Genomic DNA, 27,441 nt, shown 5'->3' on the forward strand with positions numbered 1-27,441 from the left:
AGTCTGCTCTAATAAGAGTTATGTGCATGAAATGTTTCCAAGAATCAGACTCATTGTTATGGTATTAGCCTAGCTGAGAAGTTATGCTTTGATTTGAATAATAAATTGGTTTGAATAATAAATTAAGGTTTGATTTAATTATGGCTTGTGGAATATTTTCCTATGGCACAATATGGAAAGTCATGTAGTTTTGAAAGAAGATCCCTCTGCATTAAATAACACATGAAAAATAGTAAATAAAAAAAAATAAATACAGCATGTGAGAGAAGCTATAGGGAAAAGATCACAAAAATATTATAATTAATTTCCATATTCTCTTTTCTCCCATTGGAATTTTGACCCATTAACTAAAATGATTATTATCAATTATGTCTGGCATTTATATGCGAGGAGGGGGGGGGAAGAAGGCCAGAAAGTCATTTACCTTTCAATGTACTGCTAAAGGGGCAATCATTATTCTGTTGCTTAGGGGTGTGGTAAATCTACTGTGGCTGGCAGGACTTCTTGATTTATGTCTGCATGATGTTAGCATTACCTCCACCTCTTGCTGCATGCACCAAACCGTACCAGCTGGGAAGATATAAGGGGAACACCACCTTTGGGTGCAACCCATCTCACTCCCTGCTGTATTCCCAGTGCCTTCCCTCACCATCTCCCCAACAGCCATGGAGTCATTCTACTTTACACAGGCAAAATGACCCTCTTCACTGAACAAGCATCAGAAGTAATCCATAAACCTTGTACTTCAGGTTTGTGCAGAGCCATAGTTTGACTCCTGATTTTCTTGATTTATATTCTGCAGACAATCATGTGCGTTTTCCCTAGGCCCCACAAAAGAAGTAATTATTTAATATGGTGATTAAGACCTAGGGATTTTAATCTAGGAGAAAATCCAACAACAATAATTCACTTGATGGAAGAACAAACTATATCATAGTATTTGCCAAACTTCAGAAACCCACAATTAAACATCATCACCTTTTCCCCAGATTTGAAAGGACATCAATTTCTTCAGTAGATGAAAGGTGGGGAGATCTATATTATCTAGGCATACTATCTAGAGTTTTCTGAAGGCAAGGCAGAATGTCAACACACAGGGGTTCTTAAGGTGCCAAGAAAACTAAACACCCAAAGCAGCATGCCTTGATTTCAGAATGCATGAGAATTTTGAGCCAAATTCAGCTCTGGTTGAAGATTCAACTCCACTAATAACAAAAGAAAATGAATTTGGCCCTGAAAGATTTTTGAAACATGCACTTATATAACTTCTATCACAGGGCTAATTTTAAAAGGATTTATTTTGTTAATCAAAATGAGGATAAAAAACCCCACCTGCTAAGAGTCTTAATTAAACATAGATACTGCATGTCCACAATGAACTTAATTTAAATATGTTTACTTTCTGATATGCTCTTTATTTCTGGGATATAGTGTCAGTCCCCTACAACTTAATTAGCTAAATATACAATGTAACCTTCCATCTGGTAGAGTAATTTAACTGGAATAATTGTGCACCACCATAACTCAACAAGACACTGAGGAAAACCATTGAAATGCTATTTCCTTTCCTTTGGAAGAGAATTATGTACAATTTCAGCATGCTTTGCATTTCTAACAGTTAAAGCCAACAGGGAGGTATCACACTCATTTATATTACTTTCCCATGAGAAAATCAACAGCAAAGTATAAAGCTTATACTGTTATTCATGAGCAGCTCTGTAATATTTACGTGGCTTTAGTCAGAACATGCTATTTGGCAACTAAAACCTTTAATTAGAATTGTGGGTTTGAACAGATTCTGTTTTCTAGGAGCTTGGAGAAGTGTAATCTTTTGTAACCAGAACATTCTATTTTGGAGGGTCTGACAACATATGCCTTTCACTTTTCACCTTTCTCTCTCCTATACATGTTTTAATTTAGTTTTTCACAAGTTTTCAACTCTCCCCAGCCATTAATACAACTGGGCTAAAATCCTGTATCTACCTGGAAAGTGTGGGAATTTTGCCATTAATTTGCATGGAACCAGGATTTTGCTCATATTATTTTGAAATTTTGAGAACACATTTAAAATGTGAAAGATTTTCAAAAGCACACAAAAAAATTAGGAATATGAGTTTCATTTGTTCTCCTTAATCCCTTACAATATTGTACCTAATTCTACGTTCTTTATTCAAGCAAAATTCCTCTTGGCTTCAAAAAGAACAGATTCTGAGGATAAAGAAAGTGGCTCAATCTTTGGGACCTGCTCTTTGGTAAATAGAGAGGACACACTAATTTATAAAACTCTTCTGACAATTCTTATATAATAAAATCTTCAGGCATCAAATGAATTAATACATATGAACTATAACAGGTGCAATTTTGACTTCAGCATTCACATCTTATTAACTATTTAGTAAATGAACTATTGTGAGCTCAGAGAAGAGTAACAAAAATGATCACAAAGCTGGAAGGATGAAATCATCATTACACACACACACACACACACACACACACACAGGTTCTTTACAAACACAGAATGGAGCAGTTTCCTTTCATTAGATAGAGCCAGGTTCTTACAGCACATAAAGATGTGCTTAATGTTATTCAGTGGAAGAGTGGTCAGTGGAGGAGTTATTCATGTAAATTAAATGAAGTAATTGCATTAGTGTCAACAGGATCAGGGCCTAAATTACCTCTGACTCAAAATATGCTAAAAATAATGAAACCAGCTAAGGCAGCACCACCAGCATTGATTCATATGATTTACCTCTCAAATTATAACATCTATTATAGGCGCCAAGAGCAAGGAGAGCAAGCCAAGAGCAAGTCAAAGGAGAAATAAGACAGAAGTTTAATTAGGAATAATTAATCTAAATGATTTCTAAGTGGGGCACAGTAATCAGCTAAAATATTAGAAGGTTGAATATACTACATTCAACATGCTGAATATACTAAAGTGGTAGAGAAATTATTTAACATAGTATAACTTGGTGTATCTATATGTAATGGGATTAAATCAAGAAATAACTTTTTAAAGTAATTTCCTGGGAAAAAACCTACCACCTTGAAAATGAGTCAGAAGAAACACCTAAAAATTCTTTGAAAGAGTCAGAAAAGTCATTGATCACCTGGAAAAAAGAAAACAACATACTGAAAGTGGGGCAGAAGAGTCATCTAAGGGAACCTTCTTTGTTTGATATGCTAAAAAGTAGAGTGTAAAATAAATCTATTATAGATTCATTCTGGATAGGTAAGAGAAACAGAAATACAGGAGGACTTCAAAAATAGGAGTCATCCAAATGCATCTACTGAATCATGGTTCCATCTTTTGTAGAATCAAGCATCTTTTGTAGGATCTTTTGTAGGACCTGTAAATTCCCACTGCAACTAATCTCTATGATGCTGTCATTAGGCTTGTCTTAACTTCTTCTTGCTAATTTTGTTTTATATTTTGCAAATGCTTTCCTTTTTACTCAAGTTGAATGGGAGCAAGATAGTATTCACTCTCAAATCGCTACCCTAACTTGATACTATTAATGTTCATTCTGTTGCTTCCTGAGAAGATTCAAGGTAGCAGTAGCAAGAGTATTACATTTCTTTAGAGCCATTGGACCCCAGTAAGACCTTTGATTGTTGCAACTTTCCTTTTCCCTGTTCATTATATAGACCGGAAGAAGCTGTTAACATCAGTTTGCTTCACATTCATTCTTTAATTACAAGTGAAAGTTTCCTCTGTTTCTCAACCCTATTACCACTAATTGTACCCTCAAAACTTATTGATGGTGAACTTAATGAGGCTAAAATTTCTACTTGGTGGCTAACTGTTGTAGGGAGAGAAGAGCCCTGAAGAAAATAGATGTCACATCAGAGGGTTTGACTATTACTCCCAGCTTTGCAAATGGGCGGGGGGTGTGTGTGTGTGTGAGAGAGAGAGAACTTACTTTGGTGATCACAATTTTTGGGAGCTGCAATACATGCATTTAGGAGCTGTGGATAATCTATGCATCTGAAAATCAGGTTACAACTAAGGAGATATATGTATCTTTGCTTTATTTTCACTGTTTGTATAGCTAACATGCCCCTGGCACTGCTGTAACCTCTGAAAAATTATGTATATCCCAAATGAACCTGAAGTCTCTTCTCTGGAGATGTTGTATTTGTAGATTTAGCCTCTTGTTTTTTTTCAAGGGGTGATTGAAGACCAAAAAGAAACCTACAAATTTAGCTTTTTAGTATAATGTTACTTCACAGGAGGGTGATTTCCTAGAATATGTAGACAGAAGCAGAATTAAGTGGGATGAGGGTCAGAGAGGGAAAGGAGAAACAGTCTTTTACATACAAAATGTTTTTTCCTAGGTTTCAATTACTCCTGCAGATTGCTAAATAGCTACTCACAGAAGGATGTTACTAATTAATTATTTTAGTTAATTTCTTTTAAAAAAATACTGTTTTTAATACAGAAATCCTCTACTCATCCATAAAGAAAGGGATGTAGTTAATCCACTATCTAACTAACCAACCTAATACGGTTCTTCCTAAGTGCTCTTCCAAATATTGCTCATTAGTTCTCTCTTTGGAACTCTTCTGTATATGCCGTTCCCTCCTCTTTCTTCTACCATGCATTAACCAATTGCTTTAGCTATCTTATTTTTTTCCAGTATGCAATAATATAACCCACCAAGCAAAACAATACCTTGCATTGCTCCTAACTAAATATACTGTGGTTCATTTCACCTGTCCATACTTGGCTTGTGAATTGCAACCATTTTCTGAATTGTATGACACTGAAGTAATACAAAATTTTGCACACAAGTCCACTAGCAATTTGAGGCTCTGAAGACAAAAAACGAAGATAGCCCCATAAGTAAAGAGAAATGTTGATCTGCAATGCTGCACTTCAATGGTCATGCAGGCTAACATACAAAAGAGCAAATGATACTTAGTGGAAAAATATATTCATTGTCAGTTGTAGGAAGCGTTCAGGTTAGGCATGGACCAGTGGACTTTCTTCATTTACGGACCACTAAAATTTTTTGAATGGAGGTGTGGACCCCTTTGAATTTTAAGTGTGGGTATCCACATACTTTCAGTTGATTATAGTAATCTCTTGCAGACCCCTTAGACATAGTCTATGGACCCCCAGCAATCCATGGACCACAGGTTGAAAACTACCAGCATAGACTACCAATAGCTCTAGCAAAACATAGTCACTACCCCCAACAACAAATAGTTTCAAGAATAATGCCGTAAGTAACAATGTAAAAGAGCAATACACAATTCAGATACAGGGTTGCTAGCTGTCCATAAATTTATGGACAGACTGAAAGACAAGCCTAAAAATGCCTGTTTGTAAAGTCTGTTAAAAATTAGTTATCCATAAAAACACTAAGCTACCAGAGCTTGATTGATGATCCCTTGCAAGAGACAAGTGTTGAATGACACACAGAGCACAACAGCACCAGCTTCTGTCCCAGTGGGACTGCTACACCCTGCAGAAAGCATCTTTCAGGGCTTTGTAGCCCATAGCCCCTCCCACTCCAGCCCTGTGCTGCTGCTTCTGCTGTGTCCTTTTACACTAATGCTGGTCAGCCGACAAAAATCCTTCTTCCTGCGGGATAGGTCAATGCCAGGATGGGGAGTCAGGCCAGCAGGGGTAAAGTTGGGGAATGGGCTGGGGGCAAGAGAAGCAGGATGCAGTGAGGGTATCAGTGTATGGGATTGAATAGGGGACCTCTGGGGTGGGGGCACCACAGTATAAAACCATTGTTCTAGTGAGGCAGGGGTACTAACACAAAAAAAATATTTTTTTCATTGCAAATCTTCCAATTTTTACTGACTTTTTTTTTAAATTATGTTTCATGTTAATCCCTAAAATTTGGACCATCCATGTCCAGGGCTTCGTAGAAAGGCTCCATTTACATTACATCACGGATATGTCAGTAAAACAGTTTAGTTATCAATAAAAGTTTGCGAGTATCAATAAAAAAAACATTGCCTTGGTTTGGCAACTCTGTTCAGATATGAAAGTAGCATGTAGAGGGTCAAGAAGTTTTGCGAATCTTCTGAGTATTAGAATGCTACAGCATATGAGGTATGCTGTATAAAAGTCTAGTTTTGTTTGTTTCCCAGGTTAGGATACCAATCTGTGCTAATGTTCTATGGAATTATATCCAGTAAAAGCCAAGTGATAAAAAATGAAGGCAGAAAAAATCCACCCAGAAGTGAATTTGGACATGGATGGGTCCAAAATTTAGGGTTTAACATTAAACATAATTTTAAAAAGTACACTGCTTTAGTTAAAGCTGGGGAATAACCTTTATTTAGAATAGTTTTTGCTGGATTACATCAACATGAATCACAGAAAGTGGAATGTTACCAGGTCGAGAAAATGCAAGCATCCTGGCTGTCTGCCAGAACATTGTTTGAATCATTTCAACAAGGTAACAAATAAGTTGTGTTGGAACATATCTGTAGCCCCAAGAATCTATGGAACTCAGCACTCAACAGATCCCATTGATCATGTGAATGGAGTGAAGGAGAAGAGTGGGGCAGGAGGATCACATTTTAAAAAGAGCTCAGCTCCCATTAGGAGAAGCATACTGACTTTCAAAAATGCTCTGTACTATGATGCTTCCACTAGATGAAATTTTGAAGTGTCCCAGTGACTTAGAATCACAAGTCTCACTGGGAATCGTGTGCGATTTATATCAGGAACTGTTGGCTGGTGGACGTTTTTGAAAATCTGGACATGCAAATTTTTGGCCAAATTCTGGTCAAGTTACATCTCCTCTATGTGTTATGTTTATCTAGTCAACAAAGTGATAGCTCTATCCATCCCTCTGTTCTGTTATTCTCTAAGCCTGTTAACGAAGACTAAATGAAATAGTTGTGCAAAGAACTGAATTGCCTGGCCTCTAACCCAAAAAACCCCAGTCCTGGTCCTCTGTGCACCAGAGGTAGAATATGTTTACTTCAGACAGATTCCTCCACACCTTCGGAGGAAGGAACAATACATGGTATTAAGGTAAATAAAGGGGCCAAGATCACTTCTGTTTTGCTGCTATGTTGACTCTGATGCCTAATTTCAAAGATAAATATAAAAGTTAAAACTGCTGTTTCCCTGTTTGGCTAAAATATTTGGCTACTTGAGATATTTGGGGTTGTGGGTGGAATCTAAAAGTTGAGTTTATACTCTCTCCTGAATACAACTGAACAAGTTCAGTAACAAAGCACCATTTGGAGAAGGTGAGATGGGAAGAAAGAATGAAACTGATGACTGATTTGCAGTTAGGTATCTGACAAAATGGGTTGAATGAGGAGAAACCTCTCTGTATCTTGCTCAGGTGTTGGGATAGAATTATGCAGCTTTGCTTTTCATTTAGGCTGAATTAAAACAAATCAAACACAATCATGAAGCATCCTAAAAGGACACTGCATTTAAAGAAGACATAAGACGCCTCTGAATTCTATATTACGTGCATCAGAAAGAATGTGGGAAGCAAAATAGAATGATGATTAAAACTAACATTTAATTTGGGATTTAGGTAGTCTTTTTTAAAGTTGCACAGATCATAAAGATTTGTTTTCATACCATGCTGACTGTGTGCAGGTTCAGACACACAGGGTTATTCTAGAAGCCAGTAGCAATAAGTATTCATTCAAGGAAAGGAAAAAAGGTTCACCCCTTGTGGCAAAGGTCAGAGCTCTGCAGGCATAGAGCCTGTCCATACATATGAATGTTCCTGGGACATCTTTGTCTGGTGTGGTCCCATGAGGATGACACAGGCTCCACTATGTCCCCTCTGCCTAAGGGATGGCCCTGCAGCCACCCAGATAAGCTTAGGGTCATTTGACTGGTGTTATTCTGGTTCCTGTTGCCTTTGCTCTGAACCTGGTGAATAATCATCAGAACCTTTGTGGAAAATGTTGCTGAAGGCTGAAATTAGGACTCAATGACAAGGAGTCATTTAATATGTAAACAGGATATTTATAAGAGTTACTATAAATTAAAGTTCTTTGCTGAAGTATGACATGCTACACGCATCTCTATTTGAAGAGAAGAATAATTAATTATAAGTATCAAACAACACTCGATTTACAAAACTACTGTGATAATGACTTTAACATTATTTGTCTATTTATGCTATATGTATAATCATTTTTAGAAGAGTCATCTAGTTATGAGCTCGATTTGTAACTGATGCATTGCATGCCCAAATATTTGGAACAATGTACAGAAAACATCTGGGTTTAATTATATTATAGTCCTAATATACAGACAATGGGAATTGAATTAAGGAATATTTTCAAACCCCCACAGAGATATAAAAGTATTAGCAGCTGCACAAGAACTTTACTGTTACAGTGTCTGAAAATGTTTTGTTTTACAGATCAGCAGTATGACATGTCATAAATATCAATCAGCCTATTTAAAATAATATGTAAATGTGGAAGAAAAAAGAAAACCTACATTTCCAAAATATAGGAAAAAATTATTTTGAGGAAAAGGAGTATACTATTATGTTTAAAAAAGTAAGTAACTGCACAGCTTATCAGCACAGAAAATGTACTTTGTACAATACTCTTAAGGACAGAACTATATCACAGCTTAGCATGACAGAATAACAGAATAGCTTGAGCAAGCCTTTCATTGGATCTGGTTACATTGTCACCATATTCTACCAAAATAAATGATTTATTTTTCATTCCTTGCAAAACCAAGCCCTATGCAATTTTTTTGTGAAAACATTAGGGGATATTAACATGCACTTTAAGTGTCTGTCCTGAAGTATTAGATGCATACTGTATTTCCTTTCTGGATGCATACTGATTTCAAATGCCACGTCTTTTCAATGTTAGTACCAGCGTTGCACTTAGGGTTCAATCTCCCAGTGGCTGAAGCATATTCAAAGGCAGTTAGCACAGCAGGGTGGTAGACTTCCTTGCTGAAAGTAACTATATCACTCACCAGCAGCCTTATGCAATAAAGGATCTAATGTTTTCTTTTCACTTTCTTTTTTTTTTTTTTTTCCACGTAGTGTCTCCCTACATATTGGGATACCAGTCACTGTGTCGTAGACATAAGGCTACAACCACACTGTCTCCACCACCAACTCCTTAACATATTCTGTGGTGCAAAGAAAGTCAAGGCTACAGTTCAACTGTTGTCAGGAGATAAGCTTCAGTTGCTGGAGCCTTTAGAACATTCCTAAATGTTCCAAGGAAAGTTTTCTTCTAAAATATATGACATTTCTATCCAAAGGATATTTTTAAACATATATGTGGCTCCAGCAACCAGAAAAAGTTGCCTGATATAATAATTATACAATTTTTCACCACAAAAAAAAGAAAGAGAGATAGAGAGACTCTTGAAATATTTTAGATATAGATGTAAAATCTATTCTGGTGGTTTATTTATTGACTAAACCAAGGCCAAACTGGGGTTGGACTGTGGCTTGTAGGCTCCTGCCCAGTTGCTCTCTCCATCATTCCAGCTGCAACAGTAGCTGGGGTCTCTGGGCTCCCCCTTTCTCCCTGATTGCCACTTCCTCTCCTCACTGCCAGGAGGTACAGCAGCATGACAACTTGGGGAGCTATGGTTGAGACTGAGAAGTGTAGTGCAGTGGAGGCAGAAGGGGAAGGGGGGTTGGAGGTATGTAGTACAGCGGGGAACGAGCAATGTAACACTGTGGGGGAGTTGCAGGTATGCAGTGCATGAAGGGGTGTGGGTATGAGGTGCAGCAGTAGTGGGGCATCATTTGTGGAGGATTCATCCCCCTTGGAGTAGCCCATAGGGTGTGAGGCATCTGGCTGCCTTTAGGGTGGATAGCCCTGGACTAACCTATTCATAGATGAGGTTCATATTATATATGAGAAAGAGAGAGCTAGGAACATCAAATTAAACCCAGAATTATGTGAAAGTTCCTTTGGGACAGTGATAGTTAGGAAATATCTATATCAGTACTGGATTCTGTATGATTAAGCATTGGTAATAATAGTTCTTGCCACCCTCAGATAAATTAACTTTGGAGAAGATATAGTTAATACTGAACCTTTCCAATGAATCACTATGAGCAGGGCGGGTAGGTTATGGGATGCATTTTACTAAAGGACAGCCTAGTTAAAAAGAAGTGAGGGAGAATTTGGGGGCAAAATAAACCACTCTTGACTCACCCGTTTTTCGAAGTGGAAAATCATCCTTGGCATCCTGTGCTCCTAGTAACGTGTATTTGTATGGTGGAGAGGCCCCACTCAGGGGTGGAGAGCTTTGATCCAGTGAGGTATGGTGAGCAGCCCTGTAGCAGACACAGAAAGGTCACAAATTAGCAATCATTGAGGTGACCAGCAGTAACCATCTACACATGGTGTACACATGTCTCAGCTGTGTTTATGTTCTTACTCTAAGTGTGCACAAACCACAGGCTCAGGTAGCCAATTTCACTTTTACAGTAAGCTATGGAACTGCATAGGATTCCCAAGAATGTGCTTTTTGCAGTCATTATAAAAGTCAAAGAAGATAACAGTCATGTTGGACCCTAAAATAGGATCTGTCATCAGATTGGGGAATGGACCATTTTAGCTTGCTGGTTTTTAATATTGACCAGTTGAAGCAAAGCAAAAGTTATGTGGTTTCTGTTTATTAAACAATATTAGATACACATGAAAATGGCCGTCTCTACGCAGTTGTCAATTACCCAGCATTTGGAAAACGGATTGTTGTTCCCCTTTGAAAAATGTGGGCTAATTAGTCAGGAGTTGTGAAGAGGGCAAAACCTTGTCTTCAGTTCAGGCAACAAACAAAACTTCCTGCCTGCGCTACTTAGCAATATATGAAGTTAGCGTTGGAAGTGAAGTTCCGCAGAAGAGACCTCTTTCTGACAACTGCCAAACATGAGAAAAGTTGTAAACAGGCCTTTCCAACCAAGGGAGCTGTAAAATCACTGAGGAATTGCATCACTTGGCACAAATATAACTTAATTTGCAGGGCCTTTTTCTGGAAGGGTGGGAATTTAGAGCCTCAAATAAGGCATTTTACTCTTGTCCTTCTTCAAAGCTCATTGCAGTAACTTTCCTTTTAGTGTGGAAAGGGTCCATTAAAGACACTACATGTCACATGGAGTTACTAACAGGGAACGAGATACTCCTTTCCCCTGGGGACCTGAGCATTCTGGTCCTATGCAGCTGAAGACTCTCACCTGAATTCAGATCCTAAATTCAGGTTTCCCTCTTAAATACTAAGTCAGGAGTTTTTCACTTAATAGAACATTGCATATTATGTGACAGAACCTATTGAGTACCATATCTTCATAAGAAAAGATACTTGCACATTAGATCATGCAATGTTCAAACTACCTGCAACCGATAGTAGAAACCCCAGGGGAAAGCTGTCAAACATATTGCTTAAAAGAAAATAATTTAGATCAAATTGTTTAGCTAAAGGATCTAGAAGTCTTGGTTTATATATACCAATATACCATTCAGGTCATGTATACTATCTGGTTTTGCTCCTTGGGCCTCCAAGCTATTCTTGGAAAGGAGGCAAGACTCAAGTACTACATGCATCTCCCTCTGTCCAGTGGGGCTGAACTATCTTGGCAATGTAGTCATTCTCCTGTTTGGAGGTGTATATTATATTGATGCATCTGCTATGATAAGGCAGACAAAAAAATGCACTCCCTCTAATCTGACATTTAGAAAGGTGGCCACTGTAACCCTTTGTAGACATTGCAACATTTACCAAAATCCCTACCTAGTGATATAAGAACCTCCTTGTCATACTCTTACTAAGTTCAATACATCCACAAAACATGAATCTTAGACACCAAGAGCCATCAACCTCCAAGAGAAGGTTAAAAAATGTTAATTCAGCTATTACCACTTCTCAATATACTAGCAAATTCTCTTTTTAATCACAAACAACAGTAGACTGGAGAACAACAATTCACCTAGAAGAAATACATTCTCATTTCACAATAGCAATTGAGTTAATTTATGGGTTCACAGCTTGCCCTACATGTGGCGATATAATTACTTGTTTCTAAATGTGAGTGAATTATCCCCAAGGCTATTTTCAACATACAAAGAGAACAGATTTTCAATTGCTATTGCAATTTTATATAAAGGATATAATAGCACAGGTTACAGGCAACTAAGAATTCAGAGAAGTTGAACAAATCTTTTCTGCTTGTATAACTTACTACCTAAGGTTCCCTCGTGGGATTGGGATGCCTCATCCGCTTTGTTGTATGGAGCCTCCATAAGCAGGTGCAACACAAAGCCACAGCAAATTCATGACCAGTTCTATAATCCTGCAAAAATTGCCTAGTTTCATTGCAAACACAGAACTTAAGCCTGGCTCACAAGCTTGTAAATTCCCAGCAAATTTGAAAAGATTTCATCAGTTTTCCTGGACACATCTGCACTCTCAAATTCTGACTCAAAACCCTGTCATTTGGAGTGAGCTCTGTTTTGAGCTTTGGTGATGGCTTTAATGTGAAACTAAAGATGAGTAACACATGACCCGAAATAATAAAGAAAGGCCCCTTGACATTCCTCAGTTTGGTTTAAAAAAACCCAAAATGTTTTATTTTATTTCTTTGTTAAGCTTTTTGGTTGATGTTTTGTTTCTTGTTTGTTCTGGACAGGTTCCCAGTATCTCCATTGGAGAGGAATCCTGATGCCCACCATTAGTGGATACCTCAGTGAGGCATAAAAACAGCTTAACACTGAACATACGTGTACCAGAGCTTGGGGTGGCGGCTCATGGAATGATTCTTCCCATTAGCTGGAGAGTCTTTTGTTGCTGATTTACTCAAAAGGAACTCTTGAAGTTTTTGCTTTACTTCTGTACTAGCCACTGCCCCTGAAACACACAGAGATTAAACTTTTCCTATTTGGTACAGCACTGAACAAAATAATATTAACACACACACAATTTGCTGTGGAAACTGCCATAAAATGTAAACAGCAAAAATGAAAATCACAACAAAAATGAAAGAAGGTCTGAATTATATTGCTGCTCGGCAGATGACTTCATTCTCCTTCTGGGCCTGATCTGAAAGTCTATTGAAGGCCCAAGGAATATTTAAGTTGACTTCAATGGACTTTGGATCAGGTCCTATAACCTATAAATCCTTCTCAGCTCTCAAATCAAGTCCTTAAATCATTAGGGAAAAAGAAATGCTGACAGAAATATAATGCTGTCTGAGTCCCTTTGAAGAGTATCTCCACTGAACTAAAACAATGCTAACAGTGCATCTAACTTCCCCTCTCCCCACTGTACTGACTCCCAAATGAATATCACAAAGCCCCAGATCTCAGTTTTTATTTTTAAGGTACTTAATGATCTGGCCTTGTGTGCTAACTAAAATATTAACTAAAGCTCTAAGACAAGGAGTAGTTACTAACTTCACTCCTCTGAGACAAGGACATTTTCTAAAGCTCATTTGTGAAAGAGACAGAGCTTTCTTAGACCATGGCCCAACTGCTTCCCAAATGAGCCTGGGACCAAATATACCCTGTCCACTTGCTCTCATTATGGGAGCATCAAAGCCTGGTGATCATAGTCTCTGTGAGAGCCTGAGGGTATTTCTATCGCACCTCTACTGCAATTCCAAACCTGCCATTTTTAGTGCACTCTGCATTAGGTAAAAAAGAAATTCCTCGGTATAAGTGGGAAGCATGCTAAAAAGTGTGTTGTGGTATTGAGTATGCTCAGCACCACTCTACAAAGCACAAATGAAGCGACCACACAACATTTTCTCAGTATGTGTTACATAGAGAGTGAGAGCCAGTGGGCACAGGCAAAGGCAAAGATCCATGTATATCGTTTCACTGGGGTCCCAGTGAAACACCGGTTTTTAAAGCCTAGAACATGTTGCAGCTAAATTGCTACAATTTTCCTTAAAAAAAAGAAAGGCTTAGTATGCTCTGCAGAGCTCTTACAGGTTGCTCTTTATTAACTAACACTTTATGCTCCTTTAAGTGTGCCAGTACAGGTATCTTTGGTCATTTCATTGCAAATCCCTTTACAACACACCTTATACCCTGGAATTATTTGATTTTAACCTGACCTCACTGAGGGGAATGATTTGTGTCTGTCTCCCCCTAGTGAGTACTGTCCTTTCTTTTTTCCCCCACTGGCTTTAAAGCCCTGTGGAAGCTAGAAAAAAAACGTGTTCATGTTTTATGGAGTACTGTCAGTGACAACAAAAAGACAGTCTAGAAAGACTCAGCTTTGTAACAAAAACAGAAGTGGCCAGTTGTGTTTGCTGGAGAAATTATTAAATAATATATTAAATTTTCAGTCTTGAAGCACTGTTCAAATTACTTTCTTTGCCAGCAAAGAAGTCTGCTGCTTTGTAGTGCACTCTCAATGAGATAATAAAGCAGCTCCTGAGAGAGATGACCTTAAATTAAACTTTTTACAGTCTAACTGCATAGCCTTTCATTTTTTAAATGGAAAGCTAGATACCAGAGCAGAAGATTCCCAGGCATGGCAGAACGGATTTTTCTACAACCCTCTCAACTTGCACAAGCAACCTAACATTGTGGCTTTGTGGGAGTAACAGGTGGGTCTGCATTTTTGCAGTCACACCTCTGACTCCTGTGGCTGAATATGTCATGTACTAATATTTTGCTTTGAGTTTGTGGTCGTAATCCACTGCATAGAGACACAGAACATATCACTTTATAGGCTGGAGGATGGTACAGTGGCTCTTACTTTCTCGGCCTCTTTCTTTGCCTCTGAGAGGAGGAAGCTGCTGTTCCCTTCGATGCCTCTCCAATTCCTGTTCTTGTCTCTGTTGCTCCAATTTCTGCTCTTTTTCAATGAGTTCTTGTTGTTGTTTAATGGCTAGGAGTTCCTGTTGTAACTTGCACAGAAGAAAAAGACATGAGAAAGGGCAGTTTGCATTGTTTTCTAGGTCAGTGCTGGCCAACTCCTGCAATAACCAAATAGCAGTACTTTCCCTTTATGCTAACTTCTTGATTTTTTTTTTCACCTCTTAACTCACTTTTCTTTGGTATACTACATTATCAGATTTCACTAAAATGACTTTAATATCAAGTAGTAACTAGCTGCAGTGGCTTTGCCTCTTTCTCTTTTGCCAAGAATGGAATACCTGCACAGTATCTCTAGTTTCTGCCAATGTACCATCAAACTCTGGTTGCTATGCTCAACTGAATTTGTCAGTCTGCCTCATCACGTAGAGCTCACCACATTAGCAAAGAGACTAAGATATTTCAGAAAGAAAAAGGCAAGGCCATGAATGCTCAGTCAAAAAGAAAAAAACTGTGCCAGTATTTCTCTCATGACAGGTTTAATCCCATAAATCGTTTTCCTTCACATTGTGTGAGCTAGCTTGGAGACAAGCAAAATGTCAAATTTTCAGAGTCTGAGTCCAGTTTTAGGGACGCAAATATTTGCTGCTACATATATATATATATATATATATCTGATTTGGGGGCATGAACTCAAACAGCTTCAAAAAACAAGCCATCACAGCTATTATGCCCAGATGAATTCCACCACAAAAAGGGCAGCCAAACTTGGTGCAAAACACACTCTTTGAATGAATATGGAAATGTCACCTGAATGGGAGAAAAGTATTCCAATTTAGAATGCCTTCATTTTCTCTAGGCTGAACAGTAATATATTTTAATAAAACCTATGTGAATGCATGAAAACGTTTTCACCATCCAGTCCAGCTTGGGTTTTCATCACTTCTCCATATCATTGGCATGCAGAGTCATCATCATTCAAACCTCCGTCTCTAATTAACACTAAAACCTCCAGGAGCACTCCCTTACCTAGCATTCATTTGGGAATACTCAGTTTGTGGTGGATCAAAGGGACAAAATTAAAAGATGTTGCTACCTTTATGTGCTCCTGGAGCTGAGCCTGGTGTTGCCGGGTCAGTTTTTCATGCTGTTTCTGAAACTCCGCAATCAGCAACTGTTTCTGAATTTGCTGCTGCTGCTGGATCAAAAGTAGCTCTTGTTGTAGCTGCTTTTCACGCATAATTGGGTCCACCATGGGAACCATCATCCTGAGATCAGTTCGCAAGTCTAATGGTGTGATAGGCTCCAATCCCACAGGCACCTCTGACTTTACATCCACTGTACAAGAACAACAACAACAAAAGGGAAAATAAAAGCTCATTGGAGCAACAGAATAAAAATATGCAGCCTGCATACTTAACTCAAAATTTCCTTCGTTATAGAGCTAGCAAAATGGCTCTCATTGAAAATTACACAGAGTCCAGTCATTTCCACTTCCAATCTAAGATTGTCCAAACCAAGATGCTGTTTTCCTCTCATTCTTTTAAGAAATGCTCCCTTCTAGAATAATGAGGACTCCCGGTTCCTAGAAAATGCAGCATCATGTCAGAAGCCAGCTGAGCAGTACTTAGTTTATTACTGGTTAGTGATACTGGGTAACGGCCACTCTCAGTGTATTTGCATTATTTGACATAAGGTAAAAGCCCCAGAGTCCTGGATTGTGAAAAATGGTTTTCTAATGGGAGAAAGCTAGCTTTTAGACTGACTGAAGGTGGTATTACATCTTTACAAATATCCTATATTATGTAGTTATGTACAAACATGCCGGACTTTATACTAAACAGAGGAAATGCACAGAATATACAATACCATGTGAGAGAAGAAAAGGACAAATGCATTTTTTAAAGTGTTGATGCACTTATTTTTAAATAGTGACTATTCACGTGCCTACTGTAGATGTTCTATGCACTGCTCATCACAAATGTTTTCCTAAAAGGACTGTTTCTATTTCAATAACAGAATATATTGTTAGCATAACATAAAACCAAGTAATGAAAAATCCCTTCAATCCCTGAATTAAATGTATATACATTTATAATTAATTTAATTAACATTTATATTATATAACTTGGATAGATAGATACACACACACACACACACACACATATATACATGCACATATTTATACACACACACACACACACACACACACACTTATAATGTAAAGAAATTCACTATGCTCCTTAACAGGGACAGTTGTTTTCATATCTCGTGTCTGTGTGTGAATAGAAACACTTACCATAGTGCTAAAAGAGTTAGCAGTACAGGGTCTAGGACATACACTTGAGCAGTTCTTATTCTATCCACAAGGGGACAGTGATACACAAGTACTAACTAGTTTCCCATAGAAACCCAGAACGAGTACATGGAAATAACATCCCTCAAGGGACTAGATATGAATTACATGTTTCCATACATGTTCTCTCTTTTTTTTTTTTTTTTTTTATCTTTATGCACTTTAATTATTCCTTTTGTTCAAAACAAAGACAGGAACTGAATATAGTAGAAATGTTTCCATGTTTCATATAATATTAGTAAGAGTGAAAGCTGAAGCAAACAGCTGAATTCAAACCCTACAACAAAGCCAGAGGGGTATACTTGCACATGATAAATAAATGTAAAGAGGGAGATATAAGACACCAAAATCTCTCCTTGTTATCATATTCTGTTTCTGTCAATAAACTGGAAACATCAAACATTTTCTACCCCCTCAAAAGTGATTGTAAACCTCAAAGCATAATTTGACTTCTTAACCTGCTATCCCAACAGAATGATTGTTCCTAACTGCTTGCTTTTGTTCTGAGACTAATCACTAAATTGTAAAAAATCACCCTTAACTTACAAAAACTACTCTTGATTATAAATAATTGCCCCAGACCAAGAAAAAGCAACAGGCAAGAACCCAGCCTTTCATCCAATTTATTCAGCAGCAATCCACATTCCATTTGTCTAGACTAAATATAGCAGCATTTATACAAGAAATCAATAGTGCTTGCAGAGAGCAGAGCAAAGACATGAATATTTCATCAAACTCAGAGAGAAATGGCAATCAGCAAACTGACAGTTCTGTGCAGGCCAACGGCCTTCAGATAAGTCCCTGTTACTTGGACAATGGCTCGCTGCTTGCAAGTCACAATCTTATCATAGGCACTCTTCTATTTTTAACATTAATTGCATTGTAGGTGACAAAGGCTTATCATGTTTAAAGTGGAGAGATGGATCTTCTTATATCTTCTATGACAGGATAATAAGCCTTACCAGGAGCAATAATAGTAGCTAGAGCTGAGTAAACCCTGGCAGGTTTGGGTTGCAATAGAGTTTGCAAACCCTGCCGTTTAGTTTGCAGGCCCTGGCTAGAAATCAACCCCTCCAGGTTCGCCTAGAGATTCAGGTCTGTTTATAACTCCCACCTCCAATCCCATCACACTATCCTCCTAGAACCACTACTTGGCTGGGAGAAGACAGTCTACAGATTTTCCAAAAAAAGTATTTGCCTAGATATCCAAAACTTAGCAAGACTGAAATACAGTTTAGTTTGAATAGATTAAAAAATGCTGGTGGCTTCCTTTCAGCAAACTCAACTTACCATCCACACGGTCAACAATTGAATATTCAGATACAGCTATCAGAGACTGTCAATCAGTGCACAACACTTGAAACCCAGTCACCATCAGTGAAAAAAAAAAGTAGAAATACTTGAGGATAATCAGCCCTTCCCTTCCATAAACATTGTAATCAACCAAGTTATCTCTAATACTACTGAGAACTACCACATAGTAAATACTGACTTTTTAACAACAATCATTATATTGAGATTGCATCTGGCAATAACAAATTTCAGCAACTAAATATACCAGAGATGATGATGAATAAAAGGCTCTACAATCACCAATTAACCTGAAGGTTATGGTACTGTCTATTGCATAGTGCTATTACTGTATGTTATTTTCATTATGTTTATTTCCTACCAATTCATGAGAGAAGAGATAGAGAGAGCCCACTGACTTACATCTGTGCAACAACTGGGTAACGGAGCAAAGAATCGGGGTCTGAGTCTTTCAGAGCTCTGACAGATCATGACTGAGGTATCTTTCCCTGACCATTTTCATTTGTGAAGTCAGAGACAAAAGAATGTTCATTTTCATCATGCTTCTTGTACTACAAACAGAAGCATCGCATTAAAAAATGCATTTTAAAGTATCACATGCTTGCACTTGATGTTCAGTTTATACATCACTAAGCTAAGGAGTGGAAACGCTTAGATACAGCAAGTAATTATAAGACTCCTATATCAGGATTTATCAAAATCTGTAGCTGGAGGAGGAGGAGAATGGAAAAACTAGAGAATGCATTAAGATTCAATATCCAGAAGTTTACCAGTGGAGACCAAGCTCCACTGATTTCAGGAACTATGCCACTCATTCTCAACCACAGTGCCACCTCATCCTGGGGTGGTTTGAGATCCTTTCAAAAGTGTTGCAGGGGCATGAAGCAATGTTAGTAGTTAGGTGTGCAAACATGATTCAAAAGCTAAACCCAGAGATTTCAAATGGGAACCACAGTGTTAAAATTATTCTGACCTGTTCTGGTCTTTCAGACCAAGGAAAATATAGGCCTCTTACCAAATAGGAAAGAAAAGTTAATAATGGATAATGCACAGAAAGCTGAAGTGTTTTACAACTTTTTGGCCACGCATAGACATTATACTTTTAACGGTATAAGTGACTAGAAACTGGTCTGTACCCATAACAGAAGTTTGGCACACACAAATTGGTTTAAAAGTGGCAGAACCTAGTCTAAGATTTGCCCTCCCCCACTAAAGGGTGAATGTTTGGTCTGCTCACTACTGATCCGAACTACACCGCTTACAAAAACCTCCAAGATCTCTGCAACAGAAAATTGCTACATTCTTTTTCTATTGTAAAAGAAAAGAAAACTAAGAGATGGCTTTTTTTTAGGAGGGCTTTTGAGTCTAACGAGGGGTACCTTGATTCTAAAAAGGTTGAGAACCACTGAACTATGCCTAAGCCCTAGAGGAAAGTTTCCACCAGAAAATAGCAAAGCACATGTACTTATTTCTCTTACATCCTTCTGTTGCCTTAATGGTGAACCATAATAATACAACGGTAACAAACAGTTTACATGTCAGTTGTAATCAATATAGTGGATTTACTGCAATGCTTTAAATACAGTAAGGAAAATAACAGTGACACCTGCAAAACAGAACAGAACTAAGTATACTTGGAGGCAGGAAGAGTACATAGTGTCAATATGTAATAATGCAAAAGAGCTGTTTTTAAATTGACTGAGATTTTAACACTTGAAATCACCCCTTGGAAACAGGCATCACTGTACAACCACTGCTCCTTTCTTGAGTGATACCATTTACACTGTATTTCCAGTGACCAGGAATTTAAATTTTTATTGACTGGAGTAGTCACAGATTCTGAATCACCATTTTTATAAGAAAACATCAGAAAATAAAACAATTTATGGCAGTGACCATTCTGTTCTCACGAGAGGGGCAATCTTCCCTTTCTTCGGCAATTACTTTCATTGGCCGACAATTATGTCATCTTTAAGTACAGGAACTTGCACAAAGGATGCTGTAATCGGCTGATCAGGTTACCATTTGACTGCCATTCTTTATTTGTAACGTAATGAAGAAAACCAATAAGCTCGCTTAACTTGTTTAATGCATTTACAGCTCTGACAGTAACTCTTCTAGTTCACTAGAAGTGTACACATTCAATTTAACCCTTTTATCACTGAATTGCATGGTTAGGAATATGTACTGTGGCAGAAGACAAGTCAAAGCAACTAGGAGATGGACCGTACTTGATTTTGGGGGAGAGGGCGGTACTGGGGAGTGATTCTTTTTGTGGGAGGGCAGGGAGACCACCTGAAAAGCTGAACTTGCATCACACATTACACAGGAAACATGCAGAAAATATATTCAGCAAGGCTGGAAACTAGTGTTATGAAATGAAGATTTTCAGAAATATCCCTTTAAGTCTAAAAAAAAAAAAAAATGTTAATCTTCAAAAGAAAGGGAAATGCTCTCCAGGATGTCAGCATAACACCGAGATATATAAAAGCAATAAAAGATGGATAATCCCTTCTGAGGGAGTATCATGGAGAGATGTTAGTATCACAGCTTGTCTTGAAGTTACAGTCAGTACTATCCACAAATACAATGTTAAAACTCCCAGCATTCAAACTAGAATGCAGAAAACATTTACAATAGTTCAGTGAAGAAATTAAGCTCTAAAACTAAAAAGGGCTTAAAAAGAAGTGTGAGAGTTACAGGAATAAGATACATGAGTGGAGGTAGAAGAGTACGTGGCTATAGGTGGGAATTGGCAGAGTAGAGGACAAGCTGGTGGGGAAGAAGGCAAGATGACTGGGAGCGAGGCTTACTAGAGAGACAAACTAAGGGAAGAGATGGCCAGCGAGAGACTGAATATAGAGAGAAGAGGTAAGTAGTTCAGAGCTAGATGAGGAAGACATTTTTTGTTGGGTAACAGAATTACAGGAACAATGCACTCCCTGTGATCTAAGAGCAGCCCTGGTTTGCCAATGAAGTGGCATGGCATGACTGCATAGCCAATGTAAACAAGCAAATAAGGGAGTGATGTGTCAGTAGTGAGAATACTGGAAATTTGAGCAATGTTATTTTGAATAGCCAAGGTCCAAGGAAAGAGAACTATTGCAGGGGGAAAGAACTGTTGCTGAGGTCCAATGTAAAATATTTACAGAATAATTAATTATTTGGGGCCTGTTTCTAAGAGAAGGTTGGGGACCACAACTCATTGACTTCAGTGCAAACTGTAAGAAGCGACTAAACCAACACTGCAGATAGAGGCTAGAAGTAGAGATTTTAAGAAGTACTGAATGGATCAAATCTGCAAGGCAGACAATCTGAGACTGATGAAAGCTAAGTCACAATCCAAGAACACAACTAAGACCAGAAACTCGGGCAGTATAAAAGGACAAAGTACCATTAACGTTAATGCAGTGCAACTGATTTCCATGAGATGAGAATCTAGCCGCAAGGTATTAGATCTTAGTCACTAGAACCAGAGTGATAGAAGAAATCTCATTTTAGCTATCCTGAAAGTGACACCATCACCACCCACCCACCCACCCACCCAATGTAAAAGGAGTATTAGCAGTGGTTATCTACTGTCACAATTATAGTTAAGTGCAAAGCCTCAGAGCTGCAAAGCCAAACATGGATTTGCAATATTGCAATGGCAATTTTTTCTATAAGCATTTTAAATGAAGTATATGGGAAATCCCAAAGAGATTCTGCCACAGACAGCTCAATTAACAGTGGGGCTTAAAAATCATTTGTGCTTTTGAAAATCTTTTGTTGCAATGGATTGGAAAGCACAAAAAATTAAAATTAAAGCTGCATTTTACAAACAATATATAGTTTCCAGCTATTGTCTTTCTGCAGAAATCAGTACTTAAATTACCATTGAAGTATAAACAGTATTTTTCTAAAAGTGCTATCCTGAAATTAGAATGATTAATGAACTACCAAACCCAATAAGCTGGTTATTTGGTGTATCAAGGAATAGTGTAATAGACTAGAAATATATTACCCTTTGCTCTACAAAAGGAATCTTATTATGATTATACCTTTTCAGTCTTTCTTTTTAAGTGTTTGCATACATGTCATAAATGAGAAGTAAAATAAATGCAAACAGTGATCTGGCCTTTGATTTACCATTCTCTTATTTCCCAAGGGCCCAAAAAGGAAGCTCAGACAACCACAAACTTCTAAAATATCAGCGAGAGGCCTTGAAATACTAACACTGAAGTTACAGCTAGCTGGCTGTTTTCAAAATCAAAGGCTTTATTATATTGATTTACTAAATTCAGACTCCCTTTCTGCAAATATACTTTTGAGTTAAACAGCCATAACAAACCATAACACAAACATGAATGCCACCTAATTTGTAAGATGCAAGAAGTTCTTAAACGTTGCAGTGTTTGCTATTACTTCACTAAGTACTTAGCAAAACCTCCATTTACCAGCTTGCCAGTTTGAATGTAAACACCAAGCCACACTCTTGCTGTTTACCAGCAGGGATAGAAGAGTAAGGGCAAATATGCATAAGATGTTACATTAGATTATGAAACAAATTAAAAATTTATTAGACCAAAACCATGGTAAGGCTCTATCAAAAAAGTATACCTGGGCTATATTTGGGTTGCTATGTACTTTTACTTATGCTTCAGCTAGTACACTTCTTACACACAAATTCTCTCCACCTGCCAAAGGCCGGATACTATTTATTTTTCAGAAACTGCCCATTTTCTTACTGGGAATCTGAATGCCCTTAATTCCAGGTACTTCTGCTGTAGGCAAGATAAATATAGGCTGAAGATACATGTGAATAAATTTAAAATTGTAGGATCTCTTCCTAACTGTCGAAGTTCCTGCACAGCTCCAAAATCCAGATTACATAAATGATATACTAATAAATCCAGATTATACAAATAATGATATCATGATAGGCTAGTACAAATACTCTATATAGCTGTATTGAATTTATTGTGATTGATAAAGCCAAATTGTGCCTGACCCCTGGAGATATGTGAAAAAAATGGGCAGGAGAGAATGCAAGTATTATTTCCCCACCCTTGTGTCTATATACACACACATGCACATGGTTCTTGAGTTATATATGTAATTACTAGCTGGTAATGGTGCCAAAACCTAACCAGAATGCTCCCCCTTACCTCTAGCATTCCCTTATGTTGTATGTAGGCTTCAAAGAGGCTAGCAGTTATGTCAAAGCTACATCTGCTGTTATTCCCAAGGAGAAGGGATGCAACTAGTCTCAACATCCTTGGCACCACTTGGTTTGTAAAATGAAGAAGAGAGGTAATGAATTCTCCAATGGACTGGATATCTCAAAGGAAATCTTATGCTGGTGAGAGTGCTGGTAGCTGTGTCTGTCCCTCAGCACCATGTGATACAAACCAAACACATCTAATATAATGAGCTGCCAACTGCCTCCAATAAAACCAATGTTTCAGCAATCCATTTCTGCCAGCTACATTGAGTGAGGCCCAAGACAGTCAGCACACCCCAAGCAAACATTTTAGAAAAGAGTTGACATCATTGTACGTTAGGGGAAAAATCTAACATAGGAAAGGCCTTAGGTCTATGATATTAAAACCCACATTTAGAAAGCTCCACACTGCATTCCTGTAGCTCAATGCATTCTTTAAGATACCAAAATACGTAGTAATTTTTTTTCATCCTTCATGGTGTAACTTAACATGGCCACAAAGCTCACTGAGCTTACACCCTCTCAAGAAATCATTAAGCCCAGGAAATTAAAAAGGACACATTATTATTTCACTGCCTTTAATAACTGTTTTTGAAACACCTTGATCTTTGACAAGCATGGAGCTAAACTTACTTTCTTATCACAGACATAGAAAAGAGGAGGGATTGAGTTAAAGCCTCCCACAGAGGAGGAAAAAATATTTTAGCAGAAGGACAGTAATACCTTTTAAAGATCTTTTACAATGGGGTACTGGATGGGTCAGAGCCTGGTAATAAAATACTTATTGAGACTGCTAGCCCAGGACTAAAGCACTTCTACATAAAACACAAGACTATTAATATATTTTTAATATATTCACTGGCAAAAATTGACATGCTCTTATTACATATTGTGTATCCATCTTCCGGTTCTTGAGACTTTCCTCATCTTAAAGCAGGAGCTGTTCAGGCCAGAGAGCTGCTTCTTCTGTGTGGGGATAATGTTTTAGGCACAGAGCTCTGTGCAATAATAAAGGGACTTCACTTGGACTGCAAGAACTTGTATCTTTATTAGAAGTGCCTTGTGCTCCATGCTGCTGCTTGCAGCTATGAGGTGCAGCATTATTAAAAAATTATCCATGCACATGCAGCTTTCTGGTGTCACGCTCCAAATGAGCCCCACTACAACTGTGTCCAGACCTGCAGGTTGTTACAGGTAACACCTACAATTTTGAGTCCTATGAAGTCTTACAACATGCCTACAATGAGTTTGGGACAATAGCAGCTATCAGTGCCAGTGTTTTGTGCATGTCTATGGGCACACTCGGTTTAACCACTTGAAATTCAGCCACTTAGTTTATGCTGTTTGAAGTTCAACCAGTTTAAATCCAGGCAAAGAGCTGTCTGCAGGCAGCCTGAAATGCTAGAAGCGCCAAGCTAGAGGCACCCTGAGCACATATCCCAGTGTGTGTTGAGCATCCCCTGCCTGCCTGGATAGCAATGATAGCAGCCAAAGACACAGGTCAGGGCTGACTGTCTGGTGCCCCAAAAGATTTGCCTGCAGGTAGCTGGGGCTGCACCCCCACAACTGCAGCCAGAGCTGGGGCTCTAGGCACAGTGGGGGTACTTTGCTTGCACTGCTGCTGGAGCTCTGGCTGTGGGAAGCCCTGCCACCAGTCAGAAATCAGGGCTTTCAATCCCTTCACAGACAGGGGGAGGGCAGGGGAAGAAGGGTAACTTTCCCACAGGGCACTTCAGAGCCCCGCATCCACAGTCTGTGCATGGGGCTGCAGGTGTGGGACTTGAAACTGTGGTACAGGTGGAGGTGCTTTTTCTGCCATGTGGCACTTAAGAGCCCCATACCTGCAGCCTCTATGTTGGGGCGCTACAGGTGCTGGCTTTAAAGTGCTGCTTGGGAGTGATGCTTTTCCCACAGCACTCCAAGCTGATGCCCACATACCATGCCTGGGGTTGCAAGTGCAGGGCTCTGAACTGCTGGAGTGGAAAATATATCCCCTCCCTGTGGCACTTCTAGCTGCAGCACCCAGGCACTGATGTACAGCATGGGGGTGAATCACCCTCCATTCAACACTTCTAGCTGGTCCCCTCAGCCTTGTGCATGAGGCTGCAGCACAGGCTATCAAAGTGCTGGGAGAAAGAAAATCCCTCCTCTGGGCACATCAAAGACCAGGCTTGCTAACTGTTGTATCGAGCTGCTGTGTGGGGTTGTCAAGTGCTGCTGGGGAAGTGGGGGGAATCTTTCCCCCCACCCTCACCCCTGCCATATAAAAACCCCATGCTTGAAGCCCAGCAATGGGGGCAGCATTTAAAATCCAAGGGATGGCTGGGGGCTGTGGATAGGGGCTAGGCTTTCCAAGCCCCTCGGCTGCTAGGGGGAGAAGGTTGTGTGACTCAGGCTGCAGCAGTAGACTGCAGCCCAAGTCACAGAGAGGAGAGATGGGGGCTAGGAGTAAGGCACACTGGGGTTACTGAAATGTAACACTTGTACATACCCCACCAGGCACCCATGTGTGGGAGCACAAGGGATTACTGTAACAGGGGAAGCGAACAGATAACCAAAGGAGAAAACTTAAGAGAAGGCAGATGGGAAGGTGGGGGAAGAGTGGGTCAGACAGGTGAAAAGATGCACTGGGTAGGCAGAGGTATGCAGTGTTAAGAGGATCAAGATGAAAGGGACAAGTAACAAATGGAAAGAGAGCTGTTGGAAAAATAACAGAGATCACTGGGTGAATTCTGATGTCAATAAGGGAGGTGGCTGCTGCTATGGTTCCTCATGAAGAACAGGAAGAATTTATTGGGACTAGTTTCTCAGGAGAGTTTTGTATGAGAGAGAGGGTCCCCAGCTGCAGCTGGTGTACACTTTAGAGAACAATCCTGAATTGTCACTAACTTCGGCTTATAGAAAAGAGCTGATTTTTTCATTTTAATTATTATTGTTATTCTTATTATAGGATAGGTGCTTTAGTGAGAGGGACTGCATAAAGTGACACACAAAAATATTATAAAAGCCTAATCAAGAAAATACCCATCAATCGTCACAGATTTTTACTGTATGCGTCTCTGCTTCCCAAACATGTAGACAGTTTTGGTTTTGCAGCGTACAAATTCAAACCACAGCCCTTTACAGTACACACTGAAAGGAAGATTCACTCATTATGTTATTTAGGATGACTATGGGGAATTGCCTGAATAGAGAAGGGAAGAGACAGGTCAAGTTTTAGAGTTCTAATAAATCAGAATTTTATAGGAGGCTGTAAACAGCAAGGTCTTTCTGACTAAGTCATACTTTTAGTCAGTCTTCTTCTACTACCAAGTAACTTATATGATTCATTTAACTCCCTCACTACTATACTGTGTAGCTGAACTCTTCTTTCCTTATTTGTCTCTGCAGACATAAAATGGTTTAAATCCAGTGTTGTTTGTATATTAATTTTATCCAATAGCGTCTACTGGTTTCTTTCACACAAAGTTGTTGAATTATGTTCAGAAGTTTTTGAGCCAACAGAGGGGGGAAAAAAGGTATCGAGATTTTTTTTTTTTAAATAGTGCAGCCCTAAAGATGCTGTTAAAACTGTAGGCATACTCCATATTCACTAGACTAAACAGATCTACCATCCATTGGAATCTGAAGATACTATTTTAGCCACCAGAGGGAGCCCACATTGTTTTTTCAAGTCAATAAAAATATAAGTACCCAGGAAGAAGAAAAAGCAAACAACCCCCCTAGAGTTTTTAGCAACAAACATGTGTACAGCCAACTTAATGGGGAAAAAAAGGTTTACTTTTGTTGGGAGATTCAATTAATCAAT

At 38.7% G+C, this 27,441-nt stretch overlaps 1 protein-coding gene across 2 annotated transcripts in view; it reads right to left on the reverse strand.

Annotated features, from left to right (window-relative positions):
- HDAC9 (histone deacetylase 9) overlaps positions 1-27,441 on the reverse strand; it is a 657,492-nt gene that overhangs the window by 363,220 nt on the left and 266,831 nt on the right. The window contains exons 3-6 of one of the 2 annotated variants that reach the window (XM_059728942.1): positions 15,860-16,101; positions 14,705-14,855; positions 12,718-12,844; positions 10,156-10,277 (exon numbers count right to left, since the gene is read on the reverse strand). In XM_059728942.1, the coding sequence (XP_059584925.1) occupies positions 10,156-10,277; positions 12,718-12,844; positions 14,705-14,855; positions 15,860-16,101 (642 nt within the window). The remainder of the gene's footprint in view (positions 1-10,155; positions 10,278-12,717; positions 12,845-14,704; positions 14,856-15,859; positions 16,102-27,441) is intronic. The other variant, XM_059728941.1, reaches the window with a different exon arrangement.

The sequence above is a fragment of the Alligator mississippiensis genome, chromosome 5, assembly GCF_030867095.1.
Source record: "Alligator mississippiensis isolate rAllMis1 chromosome 5, rAllMis1, whole genome shotgun sequence".
Lineage (NCBI taxonomy): Eukaryota > Metazoa > Chordata > Crocodylia > Alligatoridae > Alligator > Alligator mississippiensis.